Source organism: Monodon monoceros, unplaced genomic scaffold (genome assembly GCF_005190385.1).
Source record: "Monodon monoceros isolate NGI ecotype Baffin Bay Population unplaced genomic scaffold, NGI_Narwhal_1 Super_Scaffold_18, whole genome shotgun sequence".
Taxonomy (NCBI): domain Eukaryota; kingdom Metazoa; phylum Chordata; class Mammalia; order Artiodactyla; family Monodontidae; genus Monodon; species Monodon monoceros.
In genome coordinates, this window is record NW_021703774.1 from 138,380,584 (window position 1) to 138,397,313 (window position 16,730).

Genomic DNA, 16,730 nt, shown 5'->3' on the forward strand with positions numbered 1-16,730 from the left:
GCGGGGCCAGGCGGGGCCAGGCGGGGCCAGGCGGGGCCAGGCGGGGCGGGGCGGGCGAGAGGAGGGAAGTTGTCGAAGTTAGGGGAGACGCCCGCCCGCCTGCCCGCCCGGGCCTCGCCTCCGGCTGCTCCCTCCGCCTCTTCCCCGCCCCGAGCCCCCGTCAGCCAGTCCTTCCTTCCCCTCCCGTGCATGATGGAAACACCATGGCTGCGGCGGCCCAGCTCTCTCTGACACAGGTAACGCCACCCGCCAGTCCGCCTGGCTCGGACGGCCGGTGTCCCCGGCCCCCTCCCCCACCGTCCTATGGTTCACCGACCTGGGCAGTTTCTCTCTGCCCCTGGCGGGGCGGCCGATACTGAGAGCGAGCGCGCGCGCGTGTGAGTGTGTGTGTGTGTGTGTGTGTGTGAGAGAGAGTGTGAGTGTGACTGGGGGAGGACGCCATCCCGAGACGGCAGCTCAGCCGCGGCAGCCGCGACCCCGCCCCGGCCGGTCGGCGCCGCAGCCCCGCCCCACGCGGCGCCCTCTCCTCCCGACCCCGCCGTGCCCCCCGACCCGCTTGGTGTGTGCCCGCTCCTCTCACTCCAGTTTTGCTTCACCCACCCAGGAAGTTTCCTCCTTCCAGGCCAGAAGCACCCAGGTGAGCTCCTGTTGAGCTCTCGCGGATCAGCCTCATCCTCGGGTCAGCCCTTGTCCCACACGAGGCTCGCCCTCGGGACAGGCAGAGTCACCTTCCTGAGCCAGGCGCTCAGGGTCGCCTCCAAGCCAGTCTTTCCTCTCTAAACCGGCCTTTTCCCAGCGGAGTCCGACGAAAACCCTTCTCCAACAGTTTTCTCCAGTCAGCCTCTCTTCCACATAAGTTTCATTCTACCAGAGCGCGTACTTACCTTGCTAGCACCTTCCTGGATTCAGCCTCTTCTCCTCCTGATCAGGTTTCCTGCTGGGTCAGATCCCCCTATTCAGTCTTTTCCTCCTCAGTTCTGCTACCACTCCTACCCGGTGGGCTCCCTATCTCTGTCCAAGCGGAAAACAGGGAAACATCCTTGAACAGGTGTGATGGTCCCACCAGTCTTGGTGCTGGGAAGGACGTAAGAGGTCACGTGTACTGGGGGAATCTTCACCAAAACCTGTTCTCAGGGTCTTTTCTCTTGCCATTCTGCTTCCTTCAGAGTCAGTCCTCGTGCTTCCCAGAAAACCGCTCAGCATCACTCTGGGAGCCTTGTTCCTCGCTCTCTGTAAAGAAAGCCAATTGTAATCTTCCTGTGGTGTCCTGAATGGTGAGGGGGATGTGCACCTGTCAGTCCCTTCCTGCTTTTTTGACCAGATCTCACCCCAACCTCACCTTCTCAGCCTGTTCTCTGCAGAGCTGGTGGCCATGGACTTCTCCGTTGGGGCCCACCCCAGCCTTCCTGCCTGCCCTGTAGTATCTCCCCGCCACCTTGTAGTCTCCTTGGCCTGGATTTGTCAGGGCATCTAAGGCAGAACACTGGGATAGGCTATACATTGGGGCGGGAGAGTTTCCTGTGTTGGGATCAAGAGACTTTGGGGGTCTTTTGCCTAGCATTCGAGGATAGAGATACTGAGTGAAAAATGTTCTCCACAGGAACCAGGAATCACGTTAATAACATGTGCCTCTGGTAAGATAACTAACTTCAGCTTGCAGGAATTTTCAGCTTCATAAGTGAAGTCTGTTTCTTTTCCAGTTAATTTGGTGTTGCTTATCCTATTTTGACAAGCAGATATTGGGGAAGAGTACTTGGAAAATGGTGATTTAATCTTGGTAGCGAATCTCTCTGGAAGGGTCCTCCTGAAAACTCAGATTCGGGGAATGGCAACATTGACTTTTGGGTGTTCACTTTTTAATAGTCTAGTTAGTGATATGCATTAAGCAAGATCCTGTTGGCAGGCTGTTGCTCTCTGGCTCTGTTGTCCAATTCCAGCGGGAGTTCTCCCCTCTTGAAGATTTTGTTCCCCTGAGGACTTCTATAGATTTGCTTCTTAGTTGTGTGCATACTTTATTCTCTCCCTGGGTAAGACCATGTTTTCAGTTTCTATTTACTATCATCTCTGGATATTTTCTTCAGGCTCTGTCAATTTTATGGACAGTTAAGTAATTTAAATATGTTCTTGTGGTTATATATTTAAATATTAACACCTACACAAAGTAAATACTGAATCAGGAGTATTATCCTTCATTGTTCTACATGTAAGAGAACAAACACTGATGGTTCATTTATATTGAATAGCCAAATAAGTCAATTTAGAATATTTTGATTTTAAGACATTAAGAGGCAATAAGGTATATTGTAAAGGCACAGGAAAAAGAAACTTCCCAAGTGTTAATATACCCTAATGTGCCTCCTTGTTATTTAAAAACTTTGCTGATTTGTGTTTTTTAATTTAAGTTTTTAACTGCTTGAGGCAAATAAACTGAGATAACAGTGCACCCTGGTTTCACATTCATTATTGATTTGTTTATGTCACCATCACCCCCCTGCCCCAACACACATCTAGACATAGCTATACTCAAGTGAGATCCTCCAGGGCAGGGACATCTTTCAACTCATCTGTTTCCCTCAGTGCCCATCTGGAAGAAAGTGATTAATAACTGTTTGTCTTATGAATGGCTGAAAATTCTAAAGGATTGTATGACAGTTACAAAGATTAAACTGATGCTGAAGTTAGTTTCTGCCTCTGATCATAAGATGATAATGGTTTTGGAGTAGGTTCATTCATTCAACCAATGTTTGTTCAGTACCTTTTATGTGCTATGTACTGTACTGGGATTGTCTTGTATATAATTTTTTGCCTTTATCAACTAAGCAAAACTGACAGTTGGGGGAAAAACACCTGAAAAATATTTTAATTTACTCTTTCCTTCCTCTTTCTCCTGCCTGCCAACCAACCCTCCAGTTCCCCAACCAACAAAATAAATTATGTAAATTATCATGGTCTAGCTTCTAGACAGGATAGACTATTAGAATAATGAAATGTTAGTTTCATTCCCAGCTCTTCCAGGAGCTAACTGTATGGCATTAAGTCTCCAGGCCTCAGTTTTCTTAGTTTTAATATTCATTCAGCAGATATGTACTGACCATTAATTATGTACTAGGAATTATTCTAGTTGCTGAGGATATACTAATGAACAAACTAGATGGCAGTTCTTGGAGCTTGGAGACAAAAAAAACATGGAGCTTCCATTCTAGTTGGAGAGTTTGAATTAGCTGATCTAAGGACCTTTCCAAAGAACATTCTTTTTATAGATCATATTCTATGATTTGGAAATCTAGTGGTGACTTTCCTACGGTACTTTAGTGCTATATAGCCTTAGTGGGTTTTTTAAAAATAAATTTATTTACTTATTTGTTTATGGCTGCGTTGGGTCTTGGTTGCTGCATGCAGGCTTCCTCTAGTTGCAGCAAGCGGGGGCTATTCTTAGTTTCAGTGCGTGGGCTTCTCATTGTGGTGGCTTTTCTTGCTGTGCAGCAGGGGCTCTAGGTGCGTGGGCTTCAGTAGTTGTGGCTCACGGGCTTAGTTGCTTCGCTGTATGTGGGATCTTCCCGGCCCAGGGATTGAACCCGTGTCCCCTGCATTGGCAGGCGGATTCTTAACCACTGCACCACCAGGGAAGTCCAGCCTTAGTGTTTTTTAATTTTAGTTTTCTTCGCTGGGTATTCTATTCTTGTCAATAAGAAGTAAAACTTGAGTGAGAAAGCTCTTGTGATTTTTGCTTATGGTGGTAGATTACAAAAAGATATTAATGCTTCCTCTTTTTAAACTTTGCTGATTGCCCATTTCTTCCTTAAGCCTGTATCTCTAATAATAATGATAATAATACTATTAGCTTCCCTTTGGGTGTTACTGTATGCCAAGAATTTTACTTCACTTAACCTAACACTCCATTTTACAAATGAGGGAAATAATTTGCATAAATTAGTAAGTGATAGATCTAAGATTTGAACCAAAGTCTGTACGACTTCAAAATCTGTCCACTGTACGTCTCTGTGTACTACATGCTCGGCATATCCATTGCTCCCTTGTATTTTTTATTCTTTTTTTCCAGTATTTGCCTTGTTTTCCTAATTAGGTACTAAACTTCTTGAGTATGGAAGCATTATCTTTTGCCTCTGAATCTCCAGTACCTTTCATGGCTTCTTGACAGTACAATTGTGGGCGTACAAGTACTGCTCTTGATGATGAGGAAGGTTTTATTTTATTGAAAGATGGCATAATATGAGTATTTTAAATAATCATCTATCAGTTCAGCTTTATGCTGAAGTTTTCTTGTTTTAATTTAGCAAGGATTCTTTTTTTTAATAATAAAAAAGCCTTTAGAATGGGACTTAATTAAAACAGTCTTAATATTTGATCAAAAACAATACATGCTATAAGGATACTTTTTTTTAAAGCTTTTTTTAAATTGCAAGAGTGATAAAACTGCATTACAGAAAATTTGGAAATTGGAGGGAAAAAATCTCGCATAATTTCAGTTTTTGGTGTTTATTTTCAATTTCATTGAAGTAGACAGTATGTGTTAATATGGGTATCACCTTTGCAGTCTGGTTTAACAGTTATGATGGTAAATACAGGGCAGAGTGTGAAAATTATAACATGTTCTCAGAAGCAGAAAAGGAGTATTTATTCAACATGACATATCATTTGAGTTCCTACTATGGGAAAGGCACAATAATGATATTTTTCTTTTTTGCCTGCAGTTACAGTCCAGTATATTCAGGAAATCTTTGTTTCCTTGAGCAGTATTTAACAGTTTTCAAAAATGGCTTGGAATGTTCAGCATTTGGGAGGAGCTGTCACAGTTAAAATTAATTAGGAACAGTTGGTTTGTCCAATAGAGTGTATTCTTTTGTTTTCACTCTATTTGCAGACAGAACAATGATAACAGACTAACATGTAGTAGAAAAAGATTGAGCATCTTTATTTAGTGACAAATCATAGTTCTAATCCCCTGTCTCACTAATAGTCTAATTTAAGGTCTCAATCTAAGGTGTTTTACTTGCTCTTCAAGGAATTTTAAACACAGTTATATGCTTCTTTGTTTTGTGAATTTTGGACTTAATAAAACTGGAACTCTGGAAACCAAAATCAGTAAAATGGCTTAAGCGAGAGAAGGGATGGGAGAGGGAGGTATGTAGGGAGGGAGGGGGGAAAAAGATCCATTGACAGAGGTCTGGGTAATTTGGAGAGTTGGTAGAAATAAATCAAAAATTAATCTAGGCAGAGTTCGTTAGGCAAACCCATATACTAAAATTTCATTTTAAAGTAGTGGAACTCTCATCAACAAGATAAAATATTATGTCTTCATTAAAAATTTTTATTAATCTGAGGGATGTTGTAATTTGAATGCTGTATTACAGTACAGTGGAAACATTTTATTTAGACAAATAATCTAATCCACTTAAGCATCATAGAAAAAAGACTGGAAGAAAAAAACACCAAGATTTTATGATAGCATGGTTATAATTTTTACTTACCTTCTTTTCAACAGTGAGCATGTATTTCTTCTGTAATCAGCCAACTTAGCATTTCTGTGTGACAAGTTTTTTGAAAATTCACCCTTTTAAATTGAAATCAATAACTATATGTAATATTGATATCAACTATACTTCAATTAAAAAAATAAATAGCTATATGTTAAGTAAAACTTTGTGTTCTAAGATGGCATCTATATTCACATTTCATCTTAAACATTCCCGTCTTTGCGTTTAGAGAAATTGGCCAGAAGAACGATAAAAATTATTATTACAATTGGTTTGGAGAATTCAGTCAGAGGACTAATTTATAATTTTGTGTGCTGCTTTATAATTTATGAAGCATTTTATGCTCTCTCATTTGATCTTCGCAATAATCAGTAAGCTAGACTATTATTATCATTATTTCAAACTAGTGAATAGTCAGGCTCAGAATTTTGACTTAGGTTTATGCTGGCTCTCTTACTTACCGACTGTAAAACTTATGTTAAAAAAAAATTCAGGGCTTCTCTGGTGGCACAGTGGTTGAGAGTCCGCCTGCCGATGCAGGGGACATGGGTTCGTGCCCCGGTCCGGGAAGATCCCACATGCCGCAGAGTGGCTGGGCCCGTGAGCCATGGCTGCTGAGCCTGCGCGTCCGGAGCCTGTGCTCCGCAACGGGAGAGGCCACAGCAGTGAGAGGCCCACGTACCGCGCAAAAAAAAAAAAAAATTCACACATACTAGTGAAAGTCTCCATCCTGCTCTTGGCCTTCAATCCCATTCCAAGAGGCAGTCATTCTTGATGTTTCTTGTGTGTATTTCCAGCAATAGTCTGTGATGTAGATGCAAAAAAAAAAAAAAAATATATATATATATATATATACACACACACACATATATGCACAAACACACACATATATAAGATATGTTATATATATAGTGTGAGTGTATGTATATTTCTTTTGAATAAGCTGCATATTTTGTGGCTTATTATTATTTAGTGTAATTGATCTAGGAGATTGTTCTATACGAGCACATACAGATTTCCCTCATTTCTCCAACACTTGAGAATATTCCTTTATATGAATATACCGTAATTTATTTAACTAGCCACCTAACGATGGGCTTTTATATTGTTTGTGATCTTTTGTTGTTACCAGCAGTGCTGCAGTGAATATTGTTTTATACATCTTTGTGTACATGTGTATGTGCATTAATTTTTAGTAGGTATAATTTGGGGCCAAAGGATATTTTTAATTTGGAAAGATACTGCCAGTTTACATTCAGAAAGCTTATACCATCAACAGTGTTTGTGCCTTTTCCCCATCAACATGGTATATTATCAAGTTTTGGTCATTGTTAACCTGGTATATAATAATGATGTTTGTTGAAAGTTGGCCTCATGCACTGTGCTTCCCTATCACATAAATGTGAGCTTTTTAATATTTTGTACAAAAGTAAGATAGAAGTGAGATATAAGAAACTTTGTGATATAAATAATGCTTTAATAATTGCAAGTGCAATTAAAAAATAATGGTTGGTACTACAAAGCTACAGTAATCAAAGCAGTATGGTACTGGCACAAAAACAGACACATAGATCAATGGAACAGAATAGAGAGCCCAGAAATAAACCCATGCACTTATGGTCAGTTAACCTATGACAAAGGAGGCAAGAATATACAATGGAGAAAAGACAGTCTCTTCAGTAAATGGTGCTGGGAAAACTGGACATCTACATGTAAAAGAATGAAATTAGAGCATTCTCTAACACCGTATACAAAAATAAACTCAAATGGATTAAAGACCTAAATGTAAGATGTAAAACCATAAAACTACTAGAAGAAAACATAGGCAGGACATTCTTTGACATAAATTGTAGCAACATTTTTTTGGATCTGTTTCCTAAAGCAAAGGAAATAAAAGCAAAAATAAACAAATGGACCTAATTAAACATAAAGCTTTTGCACAGCAAAGGAAACCATCAACAAAACAAAAAGACAACCTACTGAATGGGAGAAAATATTTGCAAATGATATGACTGATAAGGGGTTTATATCCAACATATATAGATAACTCATAACTCAACATCAAAAAAACAACCAGGGCTTCCCTGGTGGGGCAGTGGTTGAGAGTCCGCCTGCCGATGCAGGGGATGCAGGGGACACGGGTTCGTGCCCCGGTCTGGGAGGATCCCACATGCTGCGGAGCAGCTGGGCCCGTTAGCCATGGCCGCTGAGCCTGCGCGTCCGGAGCCTGTGCTCCGCAACGGGAGAGGCCACAACAGTGAGAGGCCCGCGTACCGCAATAAAAAAAAACAAAACAAAACAACCTGATTAGAAAGTGGACAGAAGAACTGAATAGGCATTTTTGCAAAGAGGACATGCAGATGGCCAACAGGCACATGAAAATATACTCAACATTGCTAATCATAAGGGACAATGCAAACCAAAACCATAATGAGATATCACACACCTGTCAGAATGACTGTCATAGAAAAGAACACAAATAACAAATGTTGGTGAGGATGTGGAGAAAAGGGAACCTCCATACACTGTTGTATGTAAATTGATGTAGCCACTGTGAAAAACAGTATGGAGGTTTCTCAAAAAATTAAAAATAGAACTACCATGTAACCCAGCAATTCCATTCCTGGGTATATATCCAAAAAAACACAAGAACACTAATTTGAAAATATACATGCACCCCAATGTTCATAGCAACATTATTTACAATTGTCAAGATATGGAAGCAACCTGTGTCTATCAACAGGTGACTGGATAAAGAAAATGTGGTATGTATATATATACAATGGAAATATTACTCAGCCATAAAAAAGAATGAAATTTTGCCATTTGTAGCAACATGGATGAACTTGGAGGGTATTATGCTAAGTGAAATAAATCAGACAGAGAACAACAAATACCGTATGATAGCACTTATATGTGGAGTCTAAAAAATACAACAAGCTAGTGAATATAACAAAAAGAAGCAGTCACAAATATAAAGAAGAAACTAGTGGTTCCATGCGGAGAGGGAAGGGGGAGGGGCGATATAGTGGTAGGGGATTAAGAGGTACAAAATATTATGTATAAAATAAGCTACAAGGATATATTGTACAACATGGGGAATATAGCCAGTATTTCATAGTAACTATAAATGGGGTGTAACCTTTAAAAATTGTGAATCACTATATTGTACAATTGTAACTGATATTGTACATCAAGAACACTTAAGTTTAAAAAAAGAAAAAATAAGGTTGGAGCTCTTTTAAAAACTTGTTTTTACGCAGTACAACTATGCAAAGAAAAGTAAGCCTCACTTCCTCTTTAGATTGGGAATTTTGTAATGGGGATTTAACAGGACCAGGAGTTTCCCCTCTGAAATAATCAAGCTGCTTATTTCTTGTTATGTCTTCAGTAAAAATTTGGCCAAGAACATACTTTTGGGGAGAAAACTTCTATATTATAATACTTTTTTTTTTAAGATCATGGCTTGTCAACCTTGGCACTGTTGACATTTTGGGCCAGATAATTCTTTCGTGTGGAGGGCTGTCCTGTGCATTGTGGGGTGTTTTGCAGCGTCCTTATCCACAAGATGCTAGTAGCATTCTTCCCAGCTGGGGCCATCAAAATATTTCCAGACATTGCCAGATATTTTCTGGGGCACAAAATTGCCCCAAGTTGAGAATCACTGATTTAAATATACTTTCTAAAGTTAGTGGTCCACTAAGGCATTTGGGAATTACAGAAATATGTGCTTTCTTGGGATAGGGACAGAGGGAATAGTTTATCTTCATATTTTAATTTTTAAACCTGCCATGAGCCATGAATGAGTAATTGTGCATGGATATTGAGCTTAAAAAAATGATAAGGCAACTAAAAATTGTGAACTTAATTTTATGTGTGATTTCTCTGCCTTTCTTAGTGTGGTCTTATTTTAGTTGTGGAACAATTCTATCTAGTGGGCTAAATATTAATGCAAAGATCCTGGAAGGAAAACATTCTTATGCCACTATTGAGAAGGAAGAGGACTGATGTTATGTAAACTACTAAGCAGTAGGTACTTTTAGGTGATTTACATATATTATTTCACTTAATATTCACAGCCTTTCTACGAGTAGGGATTAATCTTCTGCATTACTTACTCAGGGTTGTGTTGTAAGTGGTAGATTTGAGATTTGAACCTGGGCACATCTGTTCTAAAGCACATTTGCTATGCTGCTTCCTGTAAACAGCCATTGACAATATTTCAGACAAATATAGGGATAAAAATGAACATTCACATGATATTACATTCCTCTATTGTTATGTAAAAGGAGCAAATTACTCAGTGGGATCTGTGTGTGTGTGTGTGTGAGAGAGAGAGAGACAGAGACAGAGAAGAGGTCAGTTTGGGGATAATAATTAATGCATATTGAGAACTTATGATTTGTCAGGCAGTTTTCAATAATCTTTACAACCTGTTAATCAGATCATCCTTATTATTATTGTTTTATAAAAAGAGAAAACTTAGGCACACAGGTGAAGTAACTTGTTCAAGGTCAAGCTACTGCTAAGTGGTAGAGCCAGGGTTATAACCTAGGTAGTGTAAACAACTTATATAAATTGAACGAGTCTGTATTTCTGAGGGCAAAATAGCTCTGACAGAACTAATTAATGGTGCCATTCCTTGGTTATCACTGAACATATGTTCTAGGCTGCAACATCTTATGTGAAAATCAACTTTTCATTGCATAGACCACATCTCTAGAAAGTGATTGTTGTACCAAGTTATAGTGGAGGGTTTTTGTAGACATGATAGAAAGTAGTTTTACATTTTGCTACCTCTAGGAATTTATTGCTTATGAAAACCTAAGCTTATTTAGGTTAGTATACGTCACGCCAGTATTTACATTTAAGCTAATAGTCTCTTGGACATGGTAGTTTGGACTTGGAGTTCCTTCAGTATCATATTACTAAAGATCATACTGTGTATCAGAGAAAATTTTCCCTAAAAAACAAACTATTTTACTAAGTAAGATAGAACTGCTAGGTCTGGGGATTTCTGGTGTTCCAGATATGAAAAATTGTTGAAAAAATGGGAGTCTCGGGCTTTGCAGTGAGAATGTCTTAGGTTTCAATCTTTTGATTGTGTAACAAGTTTCTTAGCCTCTTTCTTTTTTTACCTATAAAATGGCAAATAAACTTAACCTGCAGGATTTGTTGTGAAGAATATGTGAAATGTTTATAAATGTCTTGGATCAGTTTAAATGGTAGCAGCTATTAACAACAACAACTACTACTACGACGATCACTAGCCAGATGTTTATAATAGCTAGATTTTAGTTATTTATAGGGCTGTTAATTTTTATGAAATGTTACACTTAATTAAAATTTTCATAACTCACTGATACCAAGGATTATTGGTAACTTCATTCCATCTTGTATTCACTAGGTACAACACAGTTACATCATTATGCATATACTAAAAATATGAAGCTTACATGCATTAAAAGTGCTTCCATTATTGCTGGTCCACCCTCTTTTATTTCAGAAAACATTTACTGAATGCCTCCTGTGTCCCCACTGTGTTAGGTCTTGGACATACAAAGAGAGTAAGACCTAGGTTCATGCACTGAAGTACCTTTTAGTCTTTTAGGGAGATAAACACTGACTCTGGGGTGATGAGTACTATGATACAGGATGATAGAAGAAAGGCACTTGGGTGCTGTGGAGTATCCTGATTTATGATGAAACTTTTTGTGGTAATTTAGTTTTTAATTTTTTCAATGTTTTACAGTGTCCAAGATTGGTACTGTGGATGACATTTATTTATTTACTTATTTGGCTCCACTGGGTCTTAGTTGCGGCATGCAGGATCTAGTTCCCAGACCAGGGATCAAACCTGGGCCCCCTGCATTGGGAGCGAGGAGACTCAACCACTGGACCACCAGGGAAGTCCCAGCATTTTAAATTGTACTTAAAAGGATAACATAAAACCATAGGAATATTTGATTCCAGTCAAATTGTATTTTGGTACATCAGGTCCACATTGGGGAAATATCATGTCCATTTTCTTATAATTTATTCTCTTTTTCTTTGTAATAAAGCAAGCATTTTTAACCTAGAGCACAAGACATTAGGAAGGGATTTCAAGGATAGGCTGAAAGGATCTTTGACATGCTCTAAAATAGTATGTAAAATAATAAGAGTATCATGATTTTTTATAGTGGGAAGGACACTAGACTTAGTACAAGACAAACCTGGATTTGAATTCTCCCTCTGCCACTTGTACTCTCTCTGGGTGACCATGGCAAGTCACTTAAACTCTCTGACTTCCTTTTCCTTATCTATGATGTATATACATTGTTGGAATGTAAGAAACATTAAGTAAATAGCAGTGCTGTTATTATTATTGGTACTTATATACAGAATTCATATGAATATTATTAAAAATTTTTTTTATTTCCAAAATTCTTCACTCATTAAAAAAACTTGTAGGGCTTCCCTGGTGGCGCAGTGGTTGAGTGTCTGCCTGCTGATGCAGGGGACATGGGTTCGTGCCCCGGTCTGGGAAGATCCCACGTGCCGCGGAGCGGCTAGGCCCGTGAGCCATGGCCGCTGAGCCTGTGCATCCGGAGCCTGTGCTCCGCAACGGGAGAGGCCACAGCAGTGAGAGGCCTGCGTACCGCAAAAACAAAACAAAACAAAACCAAAAACAAACAAACAAAAAAAACTTGTAACATGCAGAAATATAGCAAGGAAAGCATGGATCACCATCCACCCCATTCTTTAAATTTTTGGTTTTTTCTTTACATTTTTTTCTCTTTACATGTTTTTTTTAAACATTGTTGTAACCTCTCTCTTGCATTCTCTCTGTCTCTCTGTCTCTCTCTCACACACATACACACACACATACATACATATATACACATATGTATAGCTTTGTATTTTATTTTTTTTAACTTAACATATAGGTGTTTTCTTTCTATGTGGTCTTCATAGCATCGTTTTTGTTTGTTTTTTTTCCATCTTTACTGGAGTATAATTGCTTTACAATGTTGTGTTAGTTTCTGCTGTACAACAAAGTGAATCAGCTGTATACATATATCCCCATATGCCCTTACTCTTGAGCCTCCCTCCCACCCTCCCTATCCCACCCCCTAGGTCATCACAAAGCATTGAGCTGATCTCCCTGTGCATAGCATCTTTTTAATGTCTTTAGAATATATTCATTGATTGGATGTTTTATAGTTAATCAAGCCCTAATGACTACAGATCATTTATATATCAATTATAATCAATGCTGTTGCAAATAACCTTTGATATACCATTTGCTGAATTCTTTTTTGTAGAGTTATAAATGGTATTGACCATAATTGAGTTATTTTTCTGTGTATACCTTTGAATTTTGAGGTTAAACTTGAGTGATTTTCGTTTAGTTTATAAGATCTTGAATGGCAAAGCAGACAGCAGCAGTAATTTACTCAAGAGCAATAATCTCAAAAAACTACTGTGAAGGAATTAAGTTGAGTATATTTAATTTGGCTGCAAAGACCATTTAAAGATTATAAAGTTCACTTAGCATGGCAAATTGGCATTATAAGTTGTGAGCCTGAAGAAGATTAGATGATTTCAGTTTGCATACCTCTTTTTTTGCAGGCTAGGTTGCTTTCATTCTTAGTCTGTTCTCTACATTCTGTTCTTTGCTTTTGTTTTTTTCTGGCACACTTTTAGGCAGGGCCATGTAAGATCTGGGGGTAGATGGGACCATCTGGCGCTTTAGAACAGTTCAGAAACTTAACTCTGTTGATTGTACTTTGAGCTAGACTTAACTGAAATGTCCTGGTTTGTCTCTGTGCTTGGCAGTTTTTTTCTTTTATACCCTCATAGCTTTTTTTTTTTTTTTTGTGATTCACGGGCCTCTCACTGTTGTGGCCTCTCCCGCCGCGGAGCACAGGCTCCTTACGCGCAGGCTCAGCGACCATGGTTTACGGGCCCAGCCGCTCTGCGGCATGTGGGATCTTCCCGGACCGGGGCCCGAACCCGTGTCCCCTGCATCGGCAGGCGGACTCCCAAGCACTGCGCCACCAGGGAAGCCCCCTCATATCTTTTTACAGCTACTTTCTTTCTTATTTTAGTACAGACATTTTACGAGTACTAGTGTTTACAGATTGAGGTAAACAGGACTTATTTTCCTTTAACCTAACCAAAAAAATTAATTATCTTTTGAACTATATCTGCATTTAGAAATATGAGCCATATCAAGTACTTTTATTTTATTTTTTTTTTAATACTTTAAAAATATATTTTAATTTATTTTTGGTTGCATTGGGTCTTGGTTGCTGCGCGTGGGCTTTCTCTAGTTGCGGTGAGCGGGGGCTACTCTTCATTGTGCTGCACGGGCTTATCATTGCGGTAGCTTCTTTTGTTGCAGAGCACGGGCTCTGGGCACACGGGCTTCAGTAGTTGCAGCACGCAGGCTCAGTAGTTTTGGCTTGCAGGCTCTAGAGCACAGGCTCAGTAGTTGTGATGCACGGGCTTAGTTGCTCTGCAGCATGTGGGATCTTCCTGGACCAAGGCTCGAACCCGTGTCCCCTGTATTGGCAGGCGGATTCTTAACCACTGTGCCACTAGGGAAGCCCCAGTCCTCAAGTACTTTTAATAAAAGTACTAGAGGTACTGAATTTATAAAATGTTTAAAAATTGTTTAGTTGTTAAGAGATGTTCTTTGAGCTTCCTGCCCTATTATTTCATTCTTTTTATTTTTTCTTTGGCTGCGTTGGGTCTTCGTTGCTGAGCGTGGGCTTTCTCTAGTTGCGGAGAGTGGGAGCTACTCTTCATTGCGGTGCGCGGGCTTCTCGTTGCGGTGGCTTCTCTTGTGGCGGAGCATGGGCTCTAGGTGCGCAGGCTTAAGTAGTGGTACACGGGCTCAGTAGTTGAGTCACGCGGGCCCTGGAGTGCGTGGGCTTCAGTAGTTGTGGTGCGTGGGCTCAGTAGTTGTGGCTCACAGGCTTTAGAGCACAGGCTCAGTGTTGTGGCTCATGGGCTTAGTTGCTCTGTGGCATGTGGGATCTTCCCGGACCAGGATCAAACCCCTGTCCCCTGCATTGGCAGGCGGATTCTTAACCACTGCGCTACCAGGGAAGTCCTGTTTCTTTAAAATTTAAAAAAAAGTTACTTTTTAAACAGCCATATTGATGTACGATTCACATATTATACAATTTATCCATTTAAAATGTACAATTCAGTGGTTTTTAGTCTGTTTATAGTCGTGTGCAGCCATCACCATGGTCAATATTAGAGCATTTGTATCACGTGAAAAAGTAATCTCTTACCCTTTAGGTATCATCCCTTCTCCTCCATGCTTCCGCCAGCCCTAAGCAACCACTAATCTACTTTCTGTCTCAATAGATTTTCCTATTCTGGACTTTGTATGAATGTAATCCCATAATACGTGGACTCTTGTTGCTGGATTCTTTCACTTAACATAATGTTTTTGAAGTTTATCCAAGTGTAACAAGTATCAGTACTTCATTGCTTTTTATGGCCGAATAATACTCAGTTTTATTGTTAAACCACATTTTGTTTATCCATTGATGGGCATTTAGGTTGTTTCCACCTTTTGGCTATTATAAATAATCCTGCTATAAACATTCATGTATAAGTTTTTGTGTGGATACGTGTTTTCATTTCTGCTGGATATATCAGGTCATGTAGTAACTCTGTGTTTAATTGCTTGAGGAACTGACAGACTATTTCCAAAGCAGCTGTACCATTTTGTATTCCCACCAGCAGTGTGTGAGGATGAGGATTTCTCCACATCCTCTCAAATAATTGTTACTATCTGATTGTTCAATTCTGGCCATCCTAGTGGGTGTGAAATAGAATCTCATTGTGGTTTTGATTTGCATTTCCTTGATGACGAATGATGTCCAGCACCTTTTCATATGCTTGTCAGCCATTTGTGTATCTCCTCTGGAAAAATGTCCATTCTCATCCTTTGCCCATTGTTTGTCTTTTTATTATTGAGTTGTGAGAGTTCTTTATATATTCTAGATAAAAGTTCCTAATGAGATAGGTGATGTGCAAATATTTTCTCCCATTCTGTGGATTGTTTTTTTACTCTCTTGATAATGTCCTTTGATGTACAAAACTTCAAAATTTATGACCCCAAGTTATTTGTTTTTCTTTTGTTACTTGTGCTTTTTGTGTGATATTTAAGAATCCCTTGGCAAATCTCAAGTCATGAAGATTTATCCCTATGTTTTCTTCTAAGGGTTTTGTAAGTTTAGCTTTTACACTTGGGTCTTTGATCTGTTTTAAGTTAATTTTTGTATATGATGTAAGGTAATACATTCTTTTGCATGGATATACGATTGTCACAGCACCATTTATTGAAAAGACTATTCTTTCCACATTGAATGATCTTGTAAAAATCAGTTGGCCATAGATGCATGAGTTTATTTCTGGACTCTTAATTCTATAACGTTGATCTGTATGTCTCTCCATGTGTAGTATAGCACTGTCTTGATTACAGTTGCTTTATAGTAAGTTTTGAAATTGGAAAGTGCTAGTCCTTTAACTTTGTTTTTCTTTTTCATGAATGTTTGGCTATTCCATGTTTCTTGCAATTCCTTATGAATTTTAGAATCAGCTTGCCAGTTTCTACAAAGAAGTCATTTGGAATTCTCATAGAGATTGCACTGACTTTGTGATTAGTGGGAGTAATGCTATCTTAACAATGTTAAGTCTTCTGACCCATGAACATGGGATTTTTTTCCATTTATATATATAATTTTGTTCAACAATGTCTTGTACTTTTAAGAGTATGAGTTTTGTACTTCTTTGTTAAATTTATTCTTAAATATTTTGTTCTTTTTGACTTATTCTTATTTGAATGGAATTGATTTCTTAATTGCATTTTTACATTGTATATTACAAGTATATAAAAATACAAATAATCTTTGTATATTATCTTTGTATTTTGCAACTTTCCTGAACTTATTTGTTAGTTCTAATAGTTTTTTAGTAGATTCCTTGGGAATTTTTATATATTAGAGCATGTCATCTGTGAATAGAGATAGTTTTACCTCCTCTTTTCCAATCTGGGTGCCTTTTATTTCTTGTTCTTGTCTAATTTCCCTGGCTAGAACCTCCAGTACGATGTTGCATAGAAGTGTCGAGAGTGAACATTATTGTCTTGTTCCTGACCTTTGGGAGAAAGCATACATGGGTGTGTGTGTGTGTGTGTGTGTGTGTGTGTGTGTGTGTGTGTGTGTG

The 16,730-nt window shown here is 39.0% G+C and overlaps 1 protein-coding gene across 2 annotated transcripts in view; it reads left to right on the forward strand.

Annotated features, from left to right (window-relative positions):
* The first annotated feature begins 72 nt into the window (after positions 1-72).
* Positions 73-16,730, forward strand: part of EPS15 (epidermal growth factor receptor pathway substrate 15) — a 161,142-nt gene continuing 144,484 nt past the window's right edge. The window contains exon 1 of one of the 2 annotated variants that reach the window (XM_029227722.1): positions 73-236. In XM_029227722.1, coding sequence (XP_029083555.1) covers positions 204-236 — 33 coding nt within the window. In that variant the 5' untranslated portion in view covers positions 73-203. The remainder of the gene's footprint in view (positions 237-16,730) is intronic. The other variant, XM_029227724.1, reaches the window with a different exon arrangement.